The sequence below is a fragment of the Pseudochaenichthys georgianus genome, unplaced genomic scaffold, assembly GCF_902827115.2.
Source record: "Pseudochaenichthys georgianus unplaced genomic scaffold, fPseGeo1.2 scaffold_335_arrow_ctg1, whole genome shotgun sequence".
NCBI lineage: Eukaryota > Metazoa > Chordata > Actinopteri > Perciformes > Channichthyidae > Pseudochaenichthys > Pseudochaenichthys georgianus.
In genome coordinates this window covers 74,811-90,415 of record NW_027262959.1, presented here as the reverse complement: position 1 = coordinate 90,415, position 15,605 = coordinate 74,811, and the positions used below count along the sequence as shown (strand labels likewise).

At 53.5% G+C, this 15,605-nt stretch overlaps 1 protein-coding gene across 1 annotated transcript in view; it reads left to right on the top strand.

Annotated features, from left to right (window-relative positions):
- The window catches only part of LOC117442195 (titin-like), a 193,814-nt gene extending 179,041 nt beyond the window's left edge, over window positions 1–14,773 (top strand). Inside the window, 15 exon segments of the mRNA XM_071202368.1 lie at window positions 304–606; window positions 879–1,160; window positions 1,352–1,945; window positions 2,034–2,321; window positions 2,676–2,975; window positions 3,224–3,526; window positions 3,954–4,256; window positions 4,533–5,117; window positions 5,450–5,752; window positions 6,070–6,369; window positions 6,485–7,060; window positions 7,345–7,650; window positions 7,898–8,503; window positions 8,773–13,744; window positions 13,890–14,773. Of these exon segments, the coding sequence (XP_071058469.1) occupies window positions 304–606; window positions 879–1,160; window positions 1,352–1,945; window positions 2,034–2,321; window positions 2,676–2,975; window positions 3,224–3,526; window positions 3,954–4,256; window positions 4,533–5,117; window positions 5,450–5,752; window positions 6,070–6,369; window positions 6,485–7,060; window positions 7,345–7,650; window positions 7,898–8,503; window positions 8,773–13,742 (10,019 nt within the window). The 3' untranslated portion in view covers window positions 13,743–13,744; window positions 13,890–14,773.
- Window positions 14,774–15,605: the final 832 nt, after the last annotated feature.

The window sequence follows — 15,605 nt, the reverse complement described above, 5'->3', positions numbered from 1 at the left end:
GTGTCCCCTCTTCTCCATGTCTCCTCTACATCAACATGTGTCCCCTCTTCCCCATGTCTCCTCTACATCAACATGTGTCCCCTCTTCTCCATGTCTCCTCTACATCAACATGTGTCCCCTCTTCCCCATGTCTCCTCTACATCAACATGTGTCCCCTCTTCTCCATGTCTCCTCTACATCAACATGTGTCCCCTCTGTGAGATACTGATGAAGAGGAGGGTGATAGGAGACCTTTGAAGTGTCTGCTGTTTGCCAATCATAACTCATGTATCGTGTATCACTCATGCATTGGTCCGCCCCCAGGCACCCCCGCTGAACCCTCTATCCCCCGTATCACCGACACCCACGCCGACAGCATCAGTCTGGCCTGGTCTCGGCCCGTTGACGACGGAGGCGCCGACGTGATGGGCTACATCCTGGAGATGCAGGAGGCCGGGGCCGAGGAGTGGAAGAAGGCCCACGAGAAGACGCTGCGATCCGCCGAGCTGACGGTGACCGGGCTCTCCGCCGGGAAGAAGTACTGCTTCAGGGTCGCCGGCATCAACCTTAACGGCACCGGAGACTTCAGCGAGCCGTGTGCCGAGACCGAGCCCGTGGAGAGACTAGGTACGTGGAGAGAGGATAGGGCCGCACCTTGGCTGAAGATAATACACACGTATTAAAGGGGACTCGGTTCGTAGTCAACTGGAGTTCCTATGGAGAACTGCACGAGGCGAACCCTTAGATTCTTCAACACGATGAAGAGATTTGAACTTTTTGTTTACCACATAAAATACGTCACTGGTGGATATAAAAACTGAGCGTGCTAACAAGAGTCTGCATGAGACGACATATCGTCAGACAAAAGTATTTATAATAAATGTATGTGTGTCCTACAGAGACTCCAGACTTTGAGCTCCATGACGACCTGAAGAAGACCATCTGCCTGCGTGCCGGCGGATCACTCCGCCTGTTCGTCAGCGTCACCGGTCGCCCGGTGCCCGCCATCACCTGGAGCAAGCCAGGGGTGGACCTGCACAACCGAGGCTTCATCGACATCGGCAGCACCTCCACCACGCTCATCATCGATCGGGTGCACCGCTACGACGCCGGGAAGTACACACTGGTGGCAGAAAGCTCTGCCGGCAAACAGGAAGTCAACATCCTGGTCAAAGTCTACGGTAAGGGAACGTGCGGTCTATGTTCTGCACGGTGATCAGGAACGCAATAAGTTAAAACAATAACAGCACGGAGCACCATGTGACCGCTCACGATACACAGATACATACTTTGAAGTAAAGCATATATTGCACACAGTGTGTACAACCTATTCAAGTTACCCTACGTCTAACCAACGTATCTGCATCGATAGATACTCCCGGACCCACCGGGCCCATCAAGATCAAGGAGCTGACCAAAGAGTCGGCCACCATCTCCTGGGAGGCTCCGGCGGTGGACGGCGGCGCTCCCGTCAACAACTTCATCATCGAGCGCCGCGAGGCGTCCATGAGAGCCTACAAGACCGTCACCTCCAAGTGCAGCAAGACGTCCTACAAGATCGACGGGCTGATGGAGGGCATGCTGTACTACTTCAGGGTCCTTCCAGAGAACATCTACGGCATCGGAGAGCCCTGCGAGACCCCCGACATCGTGCTGGTCTGCGAGGTTCCTCTTCCGCCGCAGAAACTGGAGATGATAGACGTCACCAAGAGCACCGTGACGCTGGGCTGGGAGAAGCCAGAGCACGACGGCGGCAGCAGGCTGACGGGATACGTCATCGAGGCCTGCAAGTTCGGCACCGACATATGGATGAAGGTGGCCACGCTGAAGACCACGGACTTCGAGCACACCATCGAGAAGCTGAACGAGAAAGAGCAGTACCTGTTCAGGATCAAAGCCATCAACAGCCGAGGAGCCAGCGAGGCCAAAGAGATGCTGACGGCCATCACCGTGCAGGAACAGAGAGGTAAGAGTCCACTTCCTGTGCCCTACTTCCTGTTTGCTACTGCCGTCATCGTGCGGATCGGACATGTGACGCTGTGTTTCCTCCCCAGTGCTGCCCGTGGTGGACTTCTCCAGTATTCCTCAGAAGGTGGTGAACGTCCTGGCCGGAAAGACCCTGGAGCTGGACCTGCCTCTGGTGGGCCGGCCGCCCCCCGTCTGCTCCTGGTTCTTCAAAGACACCAAGATGAAGAAAACGGAGCGCGTCACCATCCAGAGCACCGGCAAGTTCTCCAAGCTCACCATGAGCAACACCACCATCGACGACAGCGGCGACTACGCGCTGGAGGTGAAGAACGTCGTGGGCGTCATCACCGAGGTCGTGAAGGTCGTCGTGCTCTGTAAGGAAACCTTAATATTACTCTCTCTTTCTGTTTGCCATCACACCGCTGACTGTGAGGAGGGAGGGCTGGGCGATGAACAGTCGGGACGTTTAACACGGTTTAATGAACTGCGTTGCCGTGGTGCGTGACCACTGGTTTCCATAAGAGTCCATCATTCAGTGACAAGAAGGGTGTCCTCTGAGGACAGCACATAACGCTTCCATTCAGCTGGGTTTGATAACTTCTCTGAGCAAAGGCTTTCTGACGTGTTTTATCATCGCGTTCTTCTTGTATATATGTAGTGTGATCCCGATGTGGTATGCTGCCCTTATCGATTAGAATGTTTCCTAACATCTGTGCGTCCCCCTGCAGCTAAGCCCGATGAGCCCCAGGGCCCCCTCAGGGTCGACGAAGTGGACGCAACCACAGTCTCCTGCAGCTGGGACTCCCCCCTCAGGGACGGCGGTGCCCCCGTCAGCGGCTACGCTGTGGAGCAACGCGACGCCCACCGGCCCGGCTGGGTGCCCGTCTGCGACTCCGTCAGCCGACCTACATTTAAGTTCGAGAACCTCAACGAAGGAGACGAGTACGTGTTCCGCGCCGCCGCCATCAACCGCTTCGGCACCGGAGAGTTCCTGCAGTCAGAGATCGTCACCTGCAGGAGCCTGACGAGTAAGACGATACCTTTTTAATGTCTTTATTATTTACATACTTTTATTTAGTTTGATTTATTTCGTAGGTCTTAAAGCGTTTTATCTTATTTATGTAACACTTTCAGAAGCAACGTTTCTCTTTACGTTGTTTTTTTATATTTCAATCGTTTACCCTTTATTAGAATTATGAGTTGTATTACTATTACCTTTGTATTTCTGTTGAACCTATATGTTCACTTGTTTTATAACGTGTGGCCTCCTCCCCAGACGCGCCTGGAACCCCGGGCCGCCCCACCATCTTCGACGTGTCGCGCGACGGCATGACGGTGGCCTGGAACCCGCCCGAGGAAGACGGCGGCCTCGAGGTTTCCGGATACATCATCGAGCGCAAAGAGGTGCGTTCGGAGCGCTGGGTGCGCGCCAACAAGAACCCGGTGACCATGACCCGGTACCGGTCCACGGATCTGATCGAGGGCCTGGAGTACGAACACAGGATCACCGCGATCAATGCCCGCGGACAGAGCAAACCCAGCCTGCTGTCCAAACCCGCCGTCGCCACAGACCCCATCGGTAAGAGACAGACTGTACCGTAAAACTGGTCCACATCGAAGCGCCGCCATCGCAGCGGTGGCACTTCAGAATGTCGTGAAACAGTTGGGTCGATGCTGTGATATTAGGGAGTTGAATCAGTGCGTTCCGTGAGATAGCTTATTGCACGAACAAAATATGTATATCTTTTAAAACACTGTTTGATGAAACAGATGAGACATTTCTATGAAAAAATAAATAAATGTACAATAAATAATTACAAAATGTAAAAGAAAAAGATATAGTTTTGGGATAAGAAAACTTTTGGAGAAGAGAATCAGAAATGATCTGAGACTGAAGTCATGAACTGACCCTCCAGGGCTAAGCCACCTTTTTCCAAACACTAAATCTCTGTGCGTTTTGACTGATGGAGGATTTGAGTAATATACCCCCCCCCCCCCCCCCACAGATCCTCCTGGCTGTCCCCAGAACCCGAGGATCACCGACACCACCAAGTCCTCCGTGTCTCTGGCCTGGAGTCCTCCCGACGACGAGGGCGACGCCCGGGTGGACGGCTACCTGATCGAGATGCAGAAGGCGGGCAGCATGGCCTGGATGAAGTGCAACACCACGCCATCCCTCATCTGCGAGTACACACTCACCCAGATGCCTGAGGGCGAGGAGTTCAAGTTCCACGTGATGGCCTGCAACGCCGGTGGCTCCGGAGAACCCGCCGAGGTGCCGGGCACCGTCACCGTGACGGAGATGCTCGGTAAGAGGATTCTATATGAGTATTAACATCTATTACAGTCTTTTGTTCAGTTCTCAAGAAGCTGACAGAAATAAATACTACAGAGCAGACTTAGAACAAAGCATGTGCAGGACGCAGAGATATAGAACGTTGCTCATTTCAGAATCAGAATGCCTTTACCCAGACCACAGAGGGGACCTTGTCAAACCTAGAAGAGGGCCAGCAGTAACAGAAACTTGAGCTATACGAAGGACCCGTCCTGCAGGAATAGTAATGTTTAAACTCTGGTTGTTGCAGAATCTCCGGACTACGACCTGGAGCTGAAGTACAAAGACTTGTACGTGGTTCGTCTCGGAGGCGTGGTCCGCCTCTCCGTGCCCGTCAAGGGTAAACCTCACCCGACCTGCACCTGGTCCAAGGACAGCGGCGCCTTCTCTGCCAAGGCCATGATCGCCTCCACAGAGGACGTCAGCGAGCTGGTGATCAAGGGAGCGGAGAGGAGCGACACCGGCGTCTACGAGCTGCTGCTGCAGAACGCCATGGGCAAGAAGAAGGCCACCATCAAGGTGAAGGTCATCGGACGGCCGGCAGCACCCCAGGGCCCGCTGATGTTCGAAGAGATCCAAGCCAACTCCGTCAAGGTGTCCTGGAAGACGCCCGAAGACGATGGTGGTGCAGAGATCCTGGGCTACATCGTGGAGAGACGTGAGGCGACGAGGAACGCGTGGTACACCGTGGACTCCAGAGTCACGGAAACACATCTTCTGGTGAAGGCCCTGTCGGAGGGGGTGGAGTACCACTTCAAGGTGACCGCCGAAAACTGCTTCGGCGTCAGCTCCTCTCTGAAGTCCGAGCAGCCTCTGGTTCCCAGGACCCCCATCTGTAAGTGTTCCACATGCAGGAGTTTATTTCACTGACTTTGTGTATGCTTAGAGTTCTCCGAAACTCACCAGACGTTAATAACCAATATACACAATACTTGTGTCGATGTCAGTAATGAAGCGGGGGGGTAACTAACACATTTCATTGTGAAATCTGTTAGTTACGTTGCCGAATCAGAGACGGTTTTATCACCAAGTAGGTTTACACATATGAGGAATGTGCTTCGGTGTAAATGGTGCATTCAAAGACACAGGAAGAAGGATACGTGGAACACCTGTAGCGTCGAACAGGGAGTAATGATTCAGCACTAAATGTGTTTTTCTGTTACCTAGGTGTCCCCGAGGCTCTCATCACCGCGCCGGAGATCATGGACGTCACCAAGAGCTCCGTGGCGTTGGCCTGGGTCAAACCAAAGTACGACGGTGGCTCTGCCATCACGGGATACTTCATTGAGCACAAACTGGTGTCCGTGGAGACGTGGACGCGGCACATGGTCGCCGTCAGCTCCACCATGTTCACGCTGTCCGGCCTCACGCCCGATGCCGAATACTCCTTCCGCATCGTCGCCGCCAACGCCATCGGACAGAGCGAGGCCGGGCCCGCGTCCGAGCCCGTCACATGCAAGGATCCATTCGGTGAGAACCAGAACCAGAGCCAGAACCAGAGCCATACATTGAGAATAGAAGAATATACAGAAATATTTTAAACAGCTCCGGTCACCCGTGTTTTAGAAAGTACTTAAATAGATAGTTGATTCATGAGAGGTGAATTGTGACAATACAACATTTGATATGGACCAAAATAAAGTTGGAAAGCTGTTTTAAGGAAACCATTGCCCGTGAAACTCCCAAACAGAACTTTATTAGTCCCACGGAGGGGACATTGTTACATTTATGTATTCATTGATGATCCGTTGGCACCAGGAGCTTATGGTTTTTATTTCTCTCCCCAGACAAGCCTAGTCAACCGGGCGAGATCGACACGGTTACCGTGGCAAAGAACTCTATCGCCATCCGCTGGAAGGCCCCAGCGTGTGACGGAGGAAAGGAGGTGCTCGGCTACTGGGTGGAACACAGGAAGTCCATCGAGATCAAATGGACGAAGTCCAGCAAGCAGAGGCTGAAGGAGAAGGAGTTCACCGCCTACAGCCTCGCCGAGGCAACCGAGTACGAGTTCAGAGTGTTCGCCGAGAACGAGACGGGCATGAGCCGACCACGCAGGACCGCCACCTGCATCAGGACCAAGCTCAGCGGTGAGCCAGAGCATCATTATTATTATTTGCAGTATAATATTTAGCGTTATCATAAAGCCATTCTGAGATCCCATCGTTAAGGTTCTAATAAACGTGTTCTTGTTCTGTGGCGCAGTTGAAGCCGCGCCGGGCCTGAGAAAGGAAATGGACGAAGTGACAACCAAACTGGGCCAGCCCGGCGTTATGAAGTGCCAGATCATCGGCAGACCCCTCCCCGACATCAAGTGGTACCACACCGGCAAGGAGGTCATCGAGTCCCGCAAGTTTGAGATGAGCTCTGACGGCCGCAACCACTCGCTGTCCATCAGCACGGACCAGCAGGAGGACGAGGGCGATTACACCTGCAAGGCTGTCAACGACGCCGGCGAGGTCGAGACCACCGGCACGCTGGTGCTGGAGGCCGCCGCCTGCTTCCACCCCGACTACCCGCTGAAGGAAACCTACTACGCCGGCCTGGGGTCCACCGTGCGCATCCACTGCGTCTACATCGGCCGGCCTGAGCCCAAGATCATGTGGCTGCACGGCGCCAAGACCCTGCAGGACACAGACGACATCAGCATCGAGACCACCGGGTTCTACACCCACCTGGTGATCAAGAACGTGCAGCGCAGAAAGCACGGAGGAAAATACAGAATCCGGCTGCACAACCACTTTGGCCGGGCGGACACCGCCTTCAACGTGGAGATCTACGGTACGGGCTGCAACCGATGTGTCAGGGGGACTGTTAGCATGTTAGAAGACGAGGCTAATGTTATTAGCAGTATGCTATAAGCAGATACAGAAAGGGAAACATTATGGTACTACATTGTTATTATAATTAGATTCCAGTTGAGGGCAGTTTGCTTTGGTCTAAGCATCCTTGAGTATGTGTTAGTCTCTTTAGAACTTCAATGGAGGTTCTGCTCCCTTCCCCCACTCACATATTCAGAGCGTCAGTGTTGAGGCTATAATCGAATATGCTGCCTGTGTTTGCAGACAAACCGGAGATGCCCCAGGGCCCCATCAAGCTGGAGGCTCTGCTGAAGAACTCCGTCATCATCAGCTGGAAGGCGCCCGCAGACGATGGCGGTTGCATGATCACAAACTACATCGTGGAAAAGCGTGAGGACAAGGAAGGCACCGAGTGGGAACTGGTGTCCTCCTCCATTAACGGCATCTCCTGCCGCGTGCCCAACCTCATCGACAGCGCCGGGTACTTCTTCAGGGTTTACGCCCAGAACCGCTACGGCAACAGCGAACCTCTGGAGCTCAGCGCCCCCATCCTCATCAAGAGCCAGCTGGGTACGTTTTATTTATTTCATTGGTGCTAAAAGTCCGATCAAAAGCAACCCGTGTTTTGATCTCGCACTTACATGCTAACTTCCTGAAAGACACAGCGCTGATACTACGGCCTGCTAACTCTGACACAAGTCAAACATGTTCATCAAACAGCTTTATGTATTCTTCAGAGTACTTTCCTGACCTCTTATTGTTATCTACACACACCCACATGTACTCATGGCTTCTGGATTGTGTCTTCCTCACGCAGAGAAACCATCACCTCCTCTGTCTCCGGTTGTTTCCGGCATCACCAAAGACTCCTGCGTGGTTTCCTGGAAGCCTCCGCTCAGCGACGGCGGCTCCAAGATCAAGTGCTACTGCCTGGAGAAGAAGTTCAAGAAGGACAAGAAGGAATGGAGCGAGTGGGCCGCGGTGACAAAGGACGAGATCAAGCAGACCGTGTTCTCCGCCAAGCGCCTGGCCGAGGGCGTGGAGTGCATCTTCCGCGTGAAATGCGAGAACCTGGGAGGTGAGAGCGACTACAGCGAGGAGACCGCGCCCATCGTGCCGGTCACCGCTATGGATATCCGCGCTCCGGCCTTCAAGGAGGAGCTGAGGAACATGAGCGTCAAGTACAAGAGCAACGCCACCTTGGTGTGCAAGATCCTGGGCCAGCCCAAGCCTGTGATCAAGTGGTTCAGACGAGGAAAGGAGATCCACTCTGACGGAAAGAAGATCAAGATCCAGGAGTTCAAGGGAGGCTACCACCAGCTGGTGATCACCGAGGCGGACGACGAAGACTCCACCGTGTACCAGGTCAGGGCCACCAACCAGGGCGGCTCCATCTGCGCCACTGTGTCTCTGGATGTGGAAAGTAAGTTCACATTGATTTTCCGGGCCACTGGTTTTTTATTTGGTTTATAAAGTCAGAATAGGGAAACATTTCTTCTGTCAATTGAAAAACCGAAGACATACATGTTCCAGGAATTAGCTTTGGTCTATCAGTGCATGGCATTAACACGGGGAAGAACATGAACTGAGTTAGGTACAAATATCTACAACATATTTAGAGCAGTTTTAGAAGAGGTTGTGTTTGCAGGAATTTAAATAAGACTTGACGTTGAAACATTTTCTTATTTCTAGTTCCAGCCAAGATCAACCTGCCGAAGAACCTGAAGGACAAGGAAGCCATTCCCGCCCTGCGCGGAGAAGTGGTCAATATCAAGATTCCTTTCAGCGGCAAACCAGATCCTGTCATCACATGGCAGAAGGGACAAGATCTCATCGACAGCAACGGCCACTACCAGGTCATCGTCACCAGGTCGTTCACCTCGCTGGTGTTCTCCAACGGAGTGGAGAAGAAGGATGCCGGCTTCTACATTGTCTGTGCCAAGAACAGGTTTGGAATCGACCAGCAGACAGTGGAGTTGGATGTGGCCGACGTTCCCGATCCTCCACGTGGAGTCAAAGCCACCGACGTCTCCAGGGATTCTGTCAGGCTGAACTGGGTGGTCCCCGCCAATGACGGAGGCAGCAGGGTCGTCAGCTACATCATTGAGAAGTGCCCCACCACCGCCGAGAGGTGGGAGCGCGTCGTCCAGTCCAGAGACACCCACTACACCGTGACCAATCTCTTCGGAGGAACCAGCTACCAGTTCAGAGTCATCGCGGAGAACAAGTTTGGACAGAGCACTCCATCGGAGACCAGCGGACCAATCATGACCAAGGAGGACAAGTCCAGAGTCCTGCTGTACGACCGGGAGGTGGACGACAGCGGCCGCGTCCCCAGGGGCAAGACTCACTCTGACGTCAAGAATATGCACAGCAAGTACGCCATTGCAGAGGAGTTGGGCAGAGGTCAGTTTGGGATCGTCCACCGCTGTGTGAACATCGCCACCGAGAAGACGTACATGGCTAAATACTGCAAGGTGAGAGGCGCTGATCAGGCCATCGTCAAGAAGGAAATCGCTACCCTGAATCTGGCCAAACATGAAAACTTCCTGCTCCTGCAAGAGTCCTTCGACAGCCCGGAGGAGCTGGTGTTGATCTACGACTTCATATCCGGCGCAGACATCTTTGAGCGCCTCAGCACGGCCGAGTTCGAGTTCAATGAGCGCGAGATCGTCAGCTACATCCGGCAGGTCTGCTCGGCTCTTGATTTCCTGCACGATGAGAGCTACGGACACTTTGACATCAGACCTGAGAACATCGTGTACACAACGCGAACCGGCTCCAACGTGAAGATCATCGAGTTGGGCCAGTCCCGACACATGACTCCTGGAGACGTCATCAAAGTCCAGTACACCACCGCAGAGTACGCTGCTCCTGAGATCCACCAGTGTGACATGGTCAGCACCGTCACCGACATGTGGGCGGTGGGCGTCCTCGCCTACGTGCTGCTCAGCGGCCTGAACCCGTTCACGGCCGAAACAAACCAGCAGATGATTGACAACATCTCCAGTGCCGCCTACACCTACGAAGACGAGTCCTTCAAGCAGGTCAGTGTGGAGGCGTTGGACTTCACGGACCGCCTGATGACCAAGGAGCGTAAACATCGTATGTCCGCGGCCGAGGCTCTGGTGCATCCTTGGCTGACCAAGCCTGCAGAGGAGATCAGCAGCCGGGCGATGCAGACCGGCAGACACAAGAGATACTACCAGACAATGGAAAGGAAAGAGTGGAAGACAGTCGTCTCCGCAGCCCGTGTAGCCAGCGGCGGCTCCATCAGAACCCAGCGTGGCGTCTTCGTCTCCAAGGTGAAGATCGCTCCGTTTGAACACGGCCCTGTCGGAGGCCAGATCAGCCATGCCGTGGCGAAGGAGGGAAGCAATGTGAAATTTGGCTGCACCATTGAAAACTACGACAGCACTACTGAAGTCACGTGGTACTGTGGCGTCAGGCAGCTCGAAGCTGGAGACAAATATGAAATAGAATTTGAGGACGGCCTGGCTTTCATCGCCATCAACAAGGTCACAAGGGCCGACGACGGCACCTACCGATGCAAGATTGTGAACGAGTATGGGGAGGACAGCGCCTACGCAGAGCTGTTTATCAACGGGGTCAGATCTTACCGCGACTTCTTCACCGCCCGCGTGGTAAAGAAGACGAAGCGCAGAGTGGACACTGCCAGGATGCTTCAGAAGCCTCCGGAGTTCACTCTTCCTTTGGTCAACCGCACCGCCTACATCGGTGAGGACATACGCCTTAGTGTCACCGTCACAGTCCACCCAGAGCCTCGTGTCGTCTGGCACAAATCTGGACAGAAACTGGTCCCTGGACAAGACGAGAAGAAGTACACCTTCATCAGCGACAAGGGCCTGTACCAGATGATCATCCACAAGCTTGAGGACGAGGACGATGCCGAGTACAGCGTTGTGGCACGCAACAGTTTCGGTGATGACAGCTGCAAGGCTCGTATCACCATTGTTCCCCGACCCAAACCAGCAGACCTCACCTTGAGGCCGATGTTCAAACGCCTGCTCGCCAACGTGGAGTGCCGGGAGGGCCAGAATGTGCGCTTTGAGATCAGAGTGTCCGGACATCCCCAATTGAAGTGGGAGAAGGACGGCATGCCTCTGGCCTTTGGACCGTCCATCGAGGTCGTCCACGAGGGTCTTGATTACTACATCCTTCACGTAGGAGGCACTCTGATTGACGACTCCGGTGTTTACCGAGTCACTGCTACCAACTCTGCCGGCTCCGCCAGCTGCCAGGCAACACTCAAGGTGGAGCGGTCCACTCACGTGAGGAGGGAAGTGGAAATGAGTTCCAAGGAGAAGAAAGCGATGGCTGGAAAGGCAGAGATGGACAAGAAGGTGAGGCTGTCTCAGATCATGTCTGACACGGTATTCATCCCTCTACCACCCCTGGCCGTGCAGGCAGTCAGGGAGGCAGCCTCCATGTTCAAGCCCGCCGTGACCACAAAGAAGGGGGAGAAGACCGAGGCGGAGATTCAGAAAGAAAAGGAGGAGAAGAAGAAGCGCGCTGATGAGAAGAGGCTGCGCATGCCATACGATGTTCCTGCTCCTCGCGTCATTAACCCGGCGTCTCTCGTGGAGGACGTGGAGATCAAACACTTCCAGCCACTCTCTGACATGAAGTGGTACAAGAAGCTGCGAGATCAGTACGAGTTCCCTGAGCCGATGGACAAAATCCATCAGAAGAGGTTGAAGCGTATCCGCCTCTCCAGGTGGGACCAGTTCTACGAGATTCCTATCAGGATCAAGGACCAGTATAAGCCCAAGTGGCGCATCTCGTCCATGACTCAGGACGACTTGGAGACCGTGAGGCCGGCAAGGCAGCGCTCTCTTTCCCCTGAGCTGGAAGCCTACCACCGCATCAGGAGGAGGTCTCTGGGTGACATGTCCGACGAGGAGCTCCTGCTGCCTGTGAAGGAGTACCTGTCCATGAAGAGGACTGAGGAGGAGAGGCTTCGTCTGGAGGACGAGCTGGAGTATGGATACTCTGCTTCCCCACCCAGTTTCAGCCCGGTGCGCTTCGAGCTGTCGGCGCTGCGTCCATCATCCCCAAGAAAAGCCTACCGCGAGGACGAAGACGCGGAAGAGGCCTGCAGATACGACTCCTATAGAATCCCATCTAAATACGAGGCCGGACCCAGTTACGCTGACCTCCGCCAGCGACACGACAAAGCCACCGACAGACCTCAAAGAGAGAAACAGAGGGTGCATGAGGAGAGGGAAGACCAGGAGCTGCTGCGCCCTCACACAACCGGCCAGCGGTTATCCACCTACAAGAGTGCGCTCAAACGCATGGAGTTTGAGGAGAAGACTCGCACCTCTAAAAAGGAAACCACTGTCACCGTCTCCACCTTCTCTCAGGACGTTGAATCTGAACACCTCACATCCTTCACCTCCGAATATATGCCCAAACCAATCAAGAAGCTCGAAACACCTGAGCCCCACATAAGGACATCACATAGCCAAGACAGGTCTGCCGTGTCCGATGTGGCCCTCACTCAAGTCGACTACGCCTCCAGGTACGAGGAGAGAAAGATGGCTCTGAGGTCGGAGAGGAAATCGGTGGAGAGGACTTTCGAGACGGTGACACAGGCTCCCTTCAGTCTTGACCACGGCCCCCGGATCACCATTAGGATGCGGTCGCACCGCGTACCCTACGGCTCCAACACCAGGTTCACCCTGAACATCCAGGCCAGACCCGAGCCAGAGGTCAAGTGGTTCCACAACGGGAAAGAGATTCATCAGACCGGCACATACCAGATGAGCCACCTCAGCGGGGTCCTGACTCTCAGGATCAACAACTGCATGACTGAAGACTCCGGCACGTACCGCGTGGTCTGCACCAACGCCAAGGGAGAGACTTCGGACTACGCCACGTTGGATGTGGCCGGAGAGGAATACGCTGCCTTCTCCTCGCTCCGCAGAGACGAGGAGCCTCCGTCCTCCCATCTCCCAGAGATGACCCGGACAGAGGAGTATCACATGTCCTCCTCGAAGACGACCGTGATGGAGAGCAGGACTGAGACGAAGAGCACCACTGTTGTTGTTGAGAAGCGTAAGGAGAAGACGACTTCTCCAGCCAAGATCCTGAGCAAACCTCGCTCCCTGACAGTGGAGGAGGGAGACTTCGCCAGGTTTGAGTGCGATGTGGACGGCGAACCGGCGCCTTCGATCACCTGGCTGCACCAAGGATCCTCCATCGGATCCTCTTTCCGTCACCACATCGTCTCCATGCAGCGCAGCTCCTCCTTAGACATCTCCACCGTGGAGATGTCGGACGATGGCAGCTACTCCGTGCTGGTGGAAAACGCCGGAGGCAAACAAGAGGCCCATTTCACTCTGACCGTCCGCAAGTCCGAATCCAAGGAGAAACTGGCGGCCAGAATCACCTCCCCTGAGGCCAAGTCCCCCGAACCAATCAAGTCTCCCGAACCAATCAAGTCTCCTCAGAGGTTCAAGTCCCCAGAGCCAATCAAATCCCCTCTGAGGGTCAAGTCCCCGGAGCCAATCAAATCCCCTCTGAGGGTCAAGTCCCCGGAGCCAATCAAATCCCCTCTGAGGGTGAAGTCCCCGGAGCCAATCAAGTCTCCGCAGAGGGTGAAGTCCCCATTCTCTCCAAAGTCCCCGACTCCGTAAAGGTAAGAGGAAAACGATCTTCAATCCAATATACAAACACGTAGTGCTGAACACATGGTATGAATACACGTTACACATAGCGCTTGATGCTATGAAATATAAATAACATTAAGTGTCTGATTAGTAATGTATTCATTTTGTTTCCAGATGCCCCCGACTGAGCCCGGAGACCCTGATCACGTCTGCTCCGTGTAAAACCCTAAAAGTTAATTTATTCCCGCTCCCCACTCCAGAACCTTTGATTTAGTGAATTAGCAATGATCATTTTGACGTGAGAACGATCTGGATTCCTGTTTTGTAAATATGAACTATTTTTGTACCAAACTTGACATTAATTTATGCCAAACGAGACTCACGTCTAACGTTGTTATAAAGTGTGCCATGTTGGAAGACGTCGGATGTTGAACTGTGACATGTACATAATGTATATAGCCGAACTGACGGTTATGGAAATGTATGCATTGTTATTTATGACAATATTACCTGAAACTAAGATGAACACGTTTGACCAGGAGAAAGTTTCCCAGGAACGAATACCCTGAGAAGCGAGAAACGAAACGCTGCGCCTCAACGATCAGTTGAAGTCTAAAGCTGGCCTCGGCAGGTGGAGCGGCTCCCTGCCGACGAAACTCAGACAAACGTATTATTTTGGATCTTTCCGTTTCTGACGGAGGCGAGGCCCCGAGCGCTGCGGGCTAACCCTCATGCACGCAGCGTGAACCGGCCTCGCCCCGCCGACGTGTCGATGAGCACGCTCTCACCGTCTCGGTTATTAATTATTCGTATTATCTGTATTGTGAGCGCGGCTCTGCGCGGCGCGGCGGCTGCGGCTATCTGTCGCCGTGCTGCACAGAGCAGCGCCGCTCGGGAGGATCGTGTGTGTGTGTGTGTGTGTTAGCGGTTAGCGGGCTCCTCTTTATCCCGCAGCGTGTCCATCTGCTGCAGAGGAAGCTACCGTCTGATCTGTAGACTTTATTTCATCCTCCTTGAGTTAATGCATTTCTGATTTAATAAAGCATGATGCAGCACTACGCCTCTCTCCTGTGTCTCTGTGTCTCCTGCGTCTCTCACGCTCAGAGGTTTACTATCACCTGTCCCTTTTAGCCTTAGTCGTCATTCCCTAGCCCAGGGGTGCTCAGATACAAAGCTTAGAGGTCCAAAAGAAATGTTCCAATAGGATAAAGGTCCGTTTCTTACGGTCATTCAAACTTTTAAACAATTCAACAAGATTCTAAACACGAGGTTGCAAACACATAAAGTCTCAGTATGCAGCCGTTTCCCTTACATCATCACGTTGCATTTAGCGGACGCTTTTATCCAAAGTCACTCAATAAGTGCCTTCGACCAACAAAACAGTTTTCATTGTCGTTGTGTCTGTGCTCGACCCTCAGAGTCGCAGTGTAAGAGCTGCAGTTATGAATAAAGGCAGCCGCACCCTCTTTCGTTCAGCAGTGCTTTATAAATGTCTTCCCCCCCCCCCCTTGTGTGTCCACTGAGGATCCTCAGGCCCAACACATCTTCAGCAAACCGCCCTTTGCCTCATCATAACATCTCACACACACCAGCCACTGAGCATCCTCAGCGTGTCAGTGGACTCGCCCACAGCTCAGGGAATGCACTGCATGTTCTATTCCATCACAAAGCTGATGAATCAAATCACCAGCCAGTCTGTATGTTCTTCTGGTTGCTGTGGAATCTGAGGGGGGGGTTTGCTTGATCTGTTGTTTCCTCTTTTTGTTTTCCTTCAACCTGGCCTCCATCACTTCAGTCATGCATTCTTTATACTCAGTTATGATCCAGTGGAGAGCCCTTACCTGCTGGCCTAGTTACACCGTCTTATTTGACTTTCTCAGGACCTAAAAC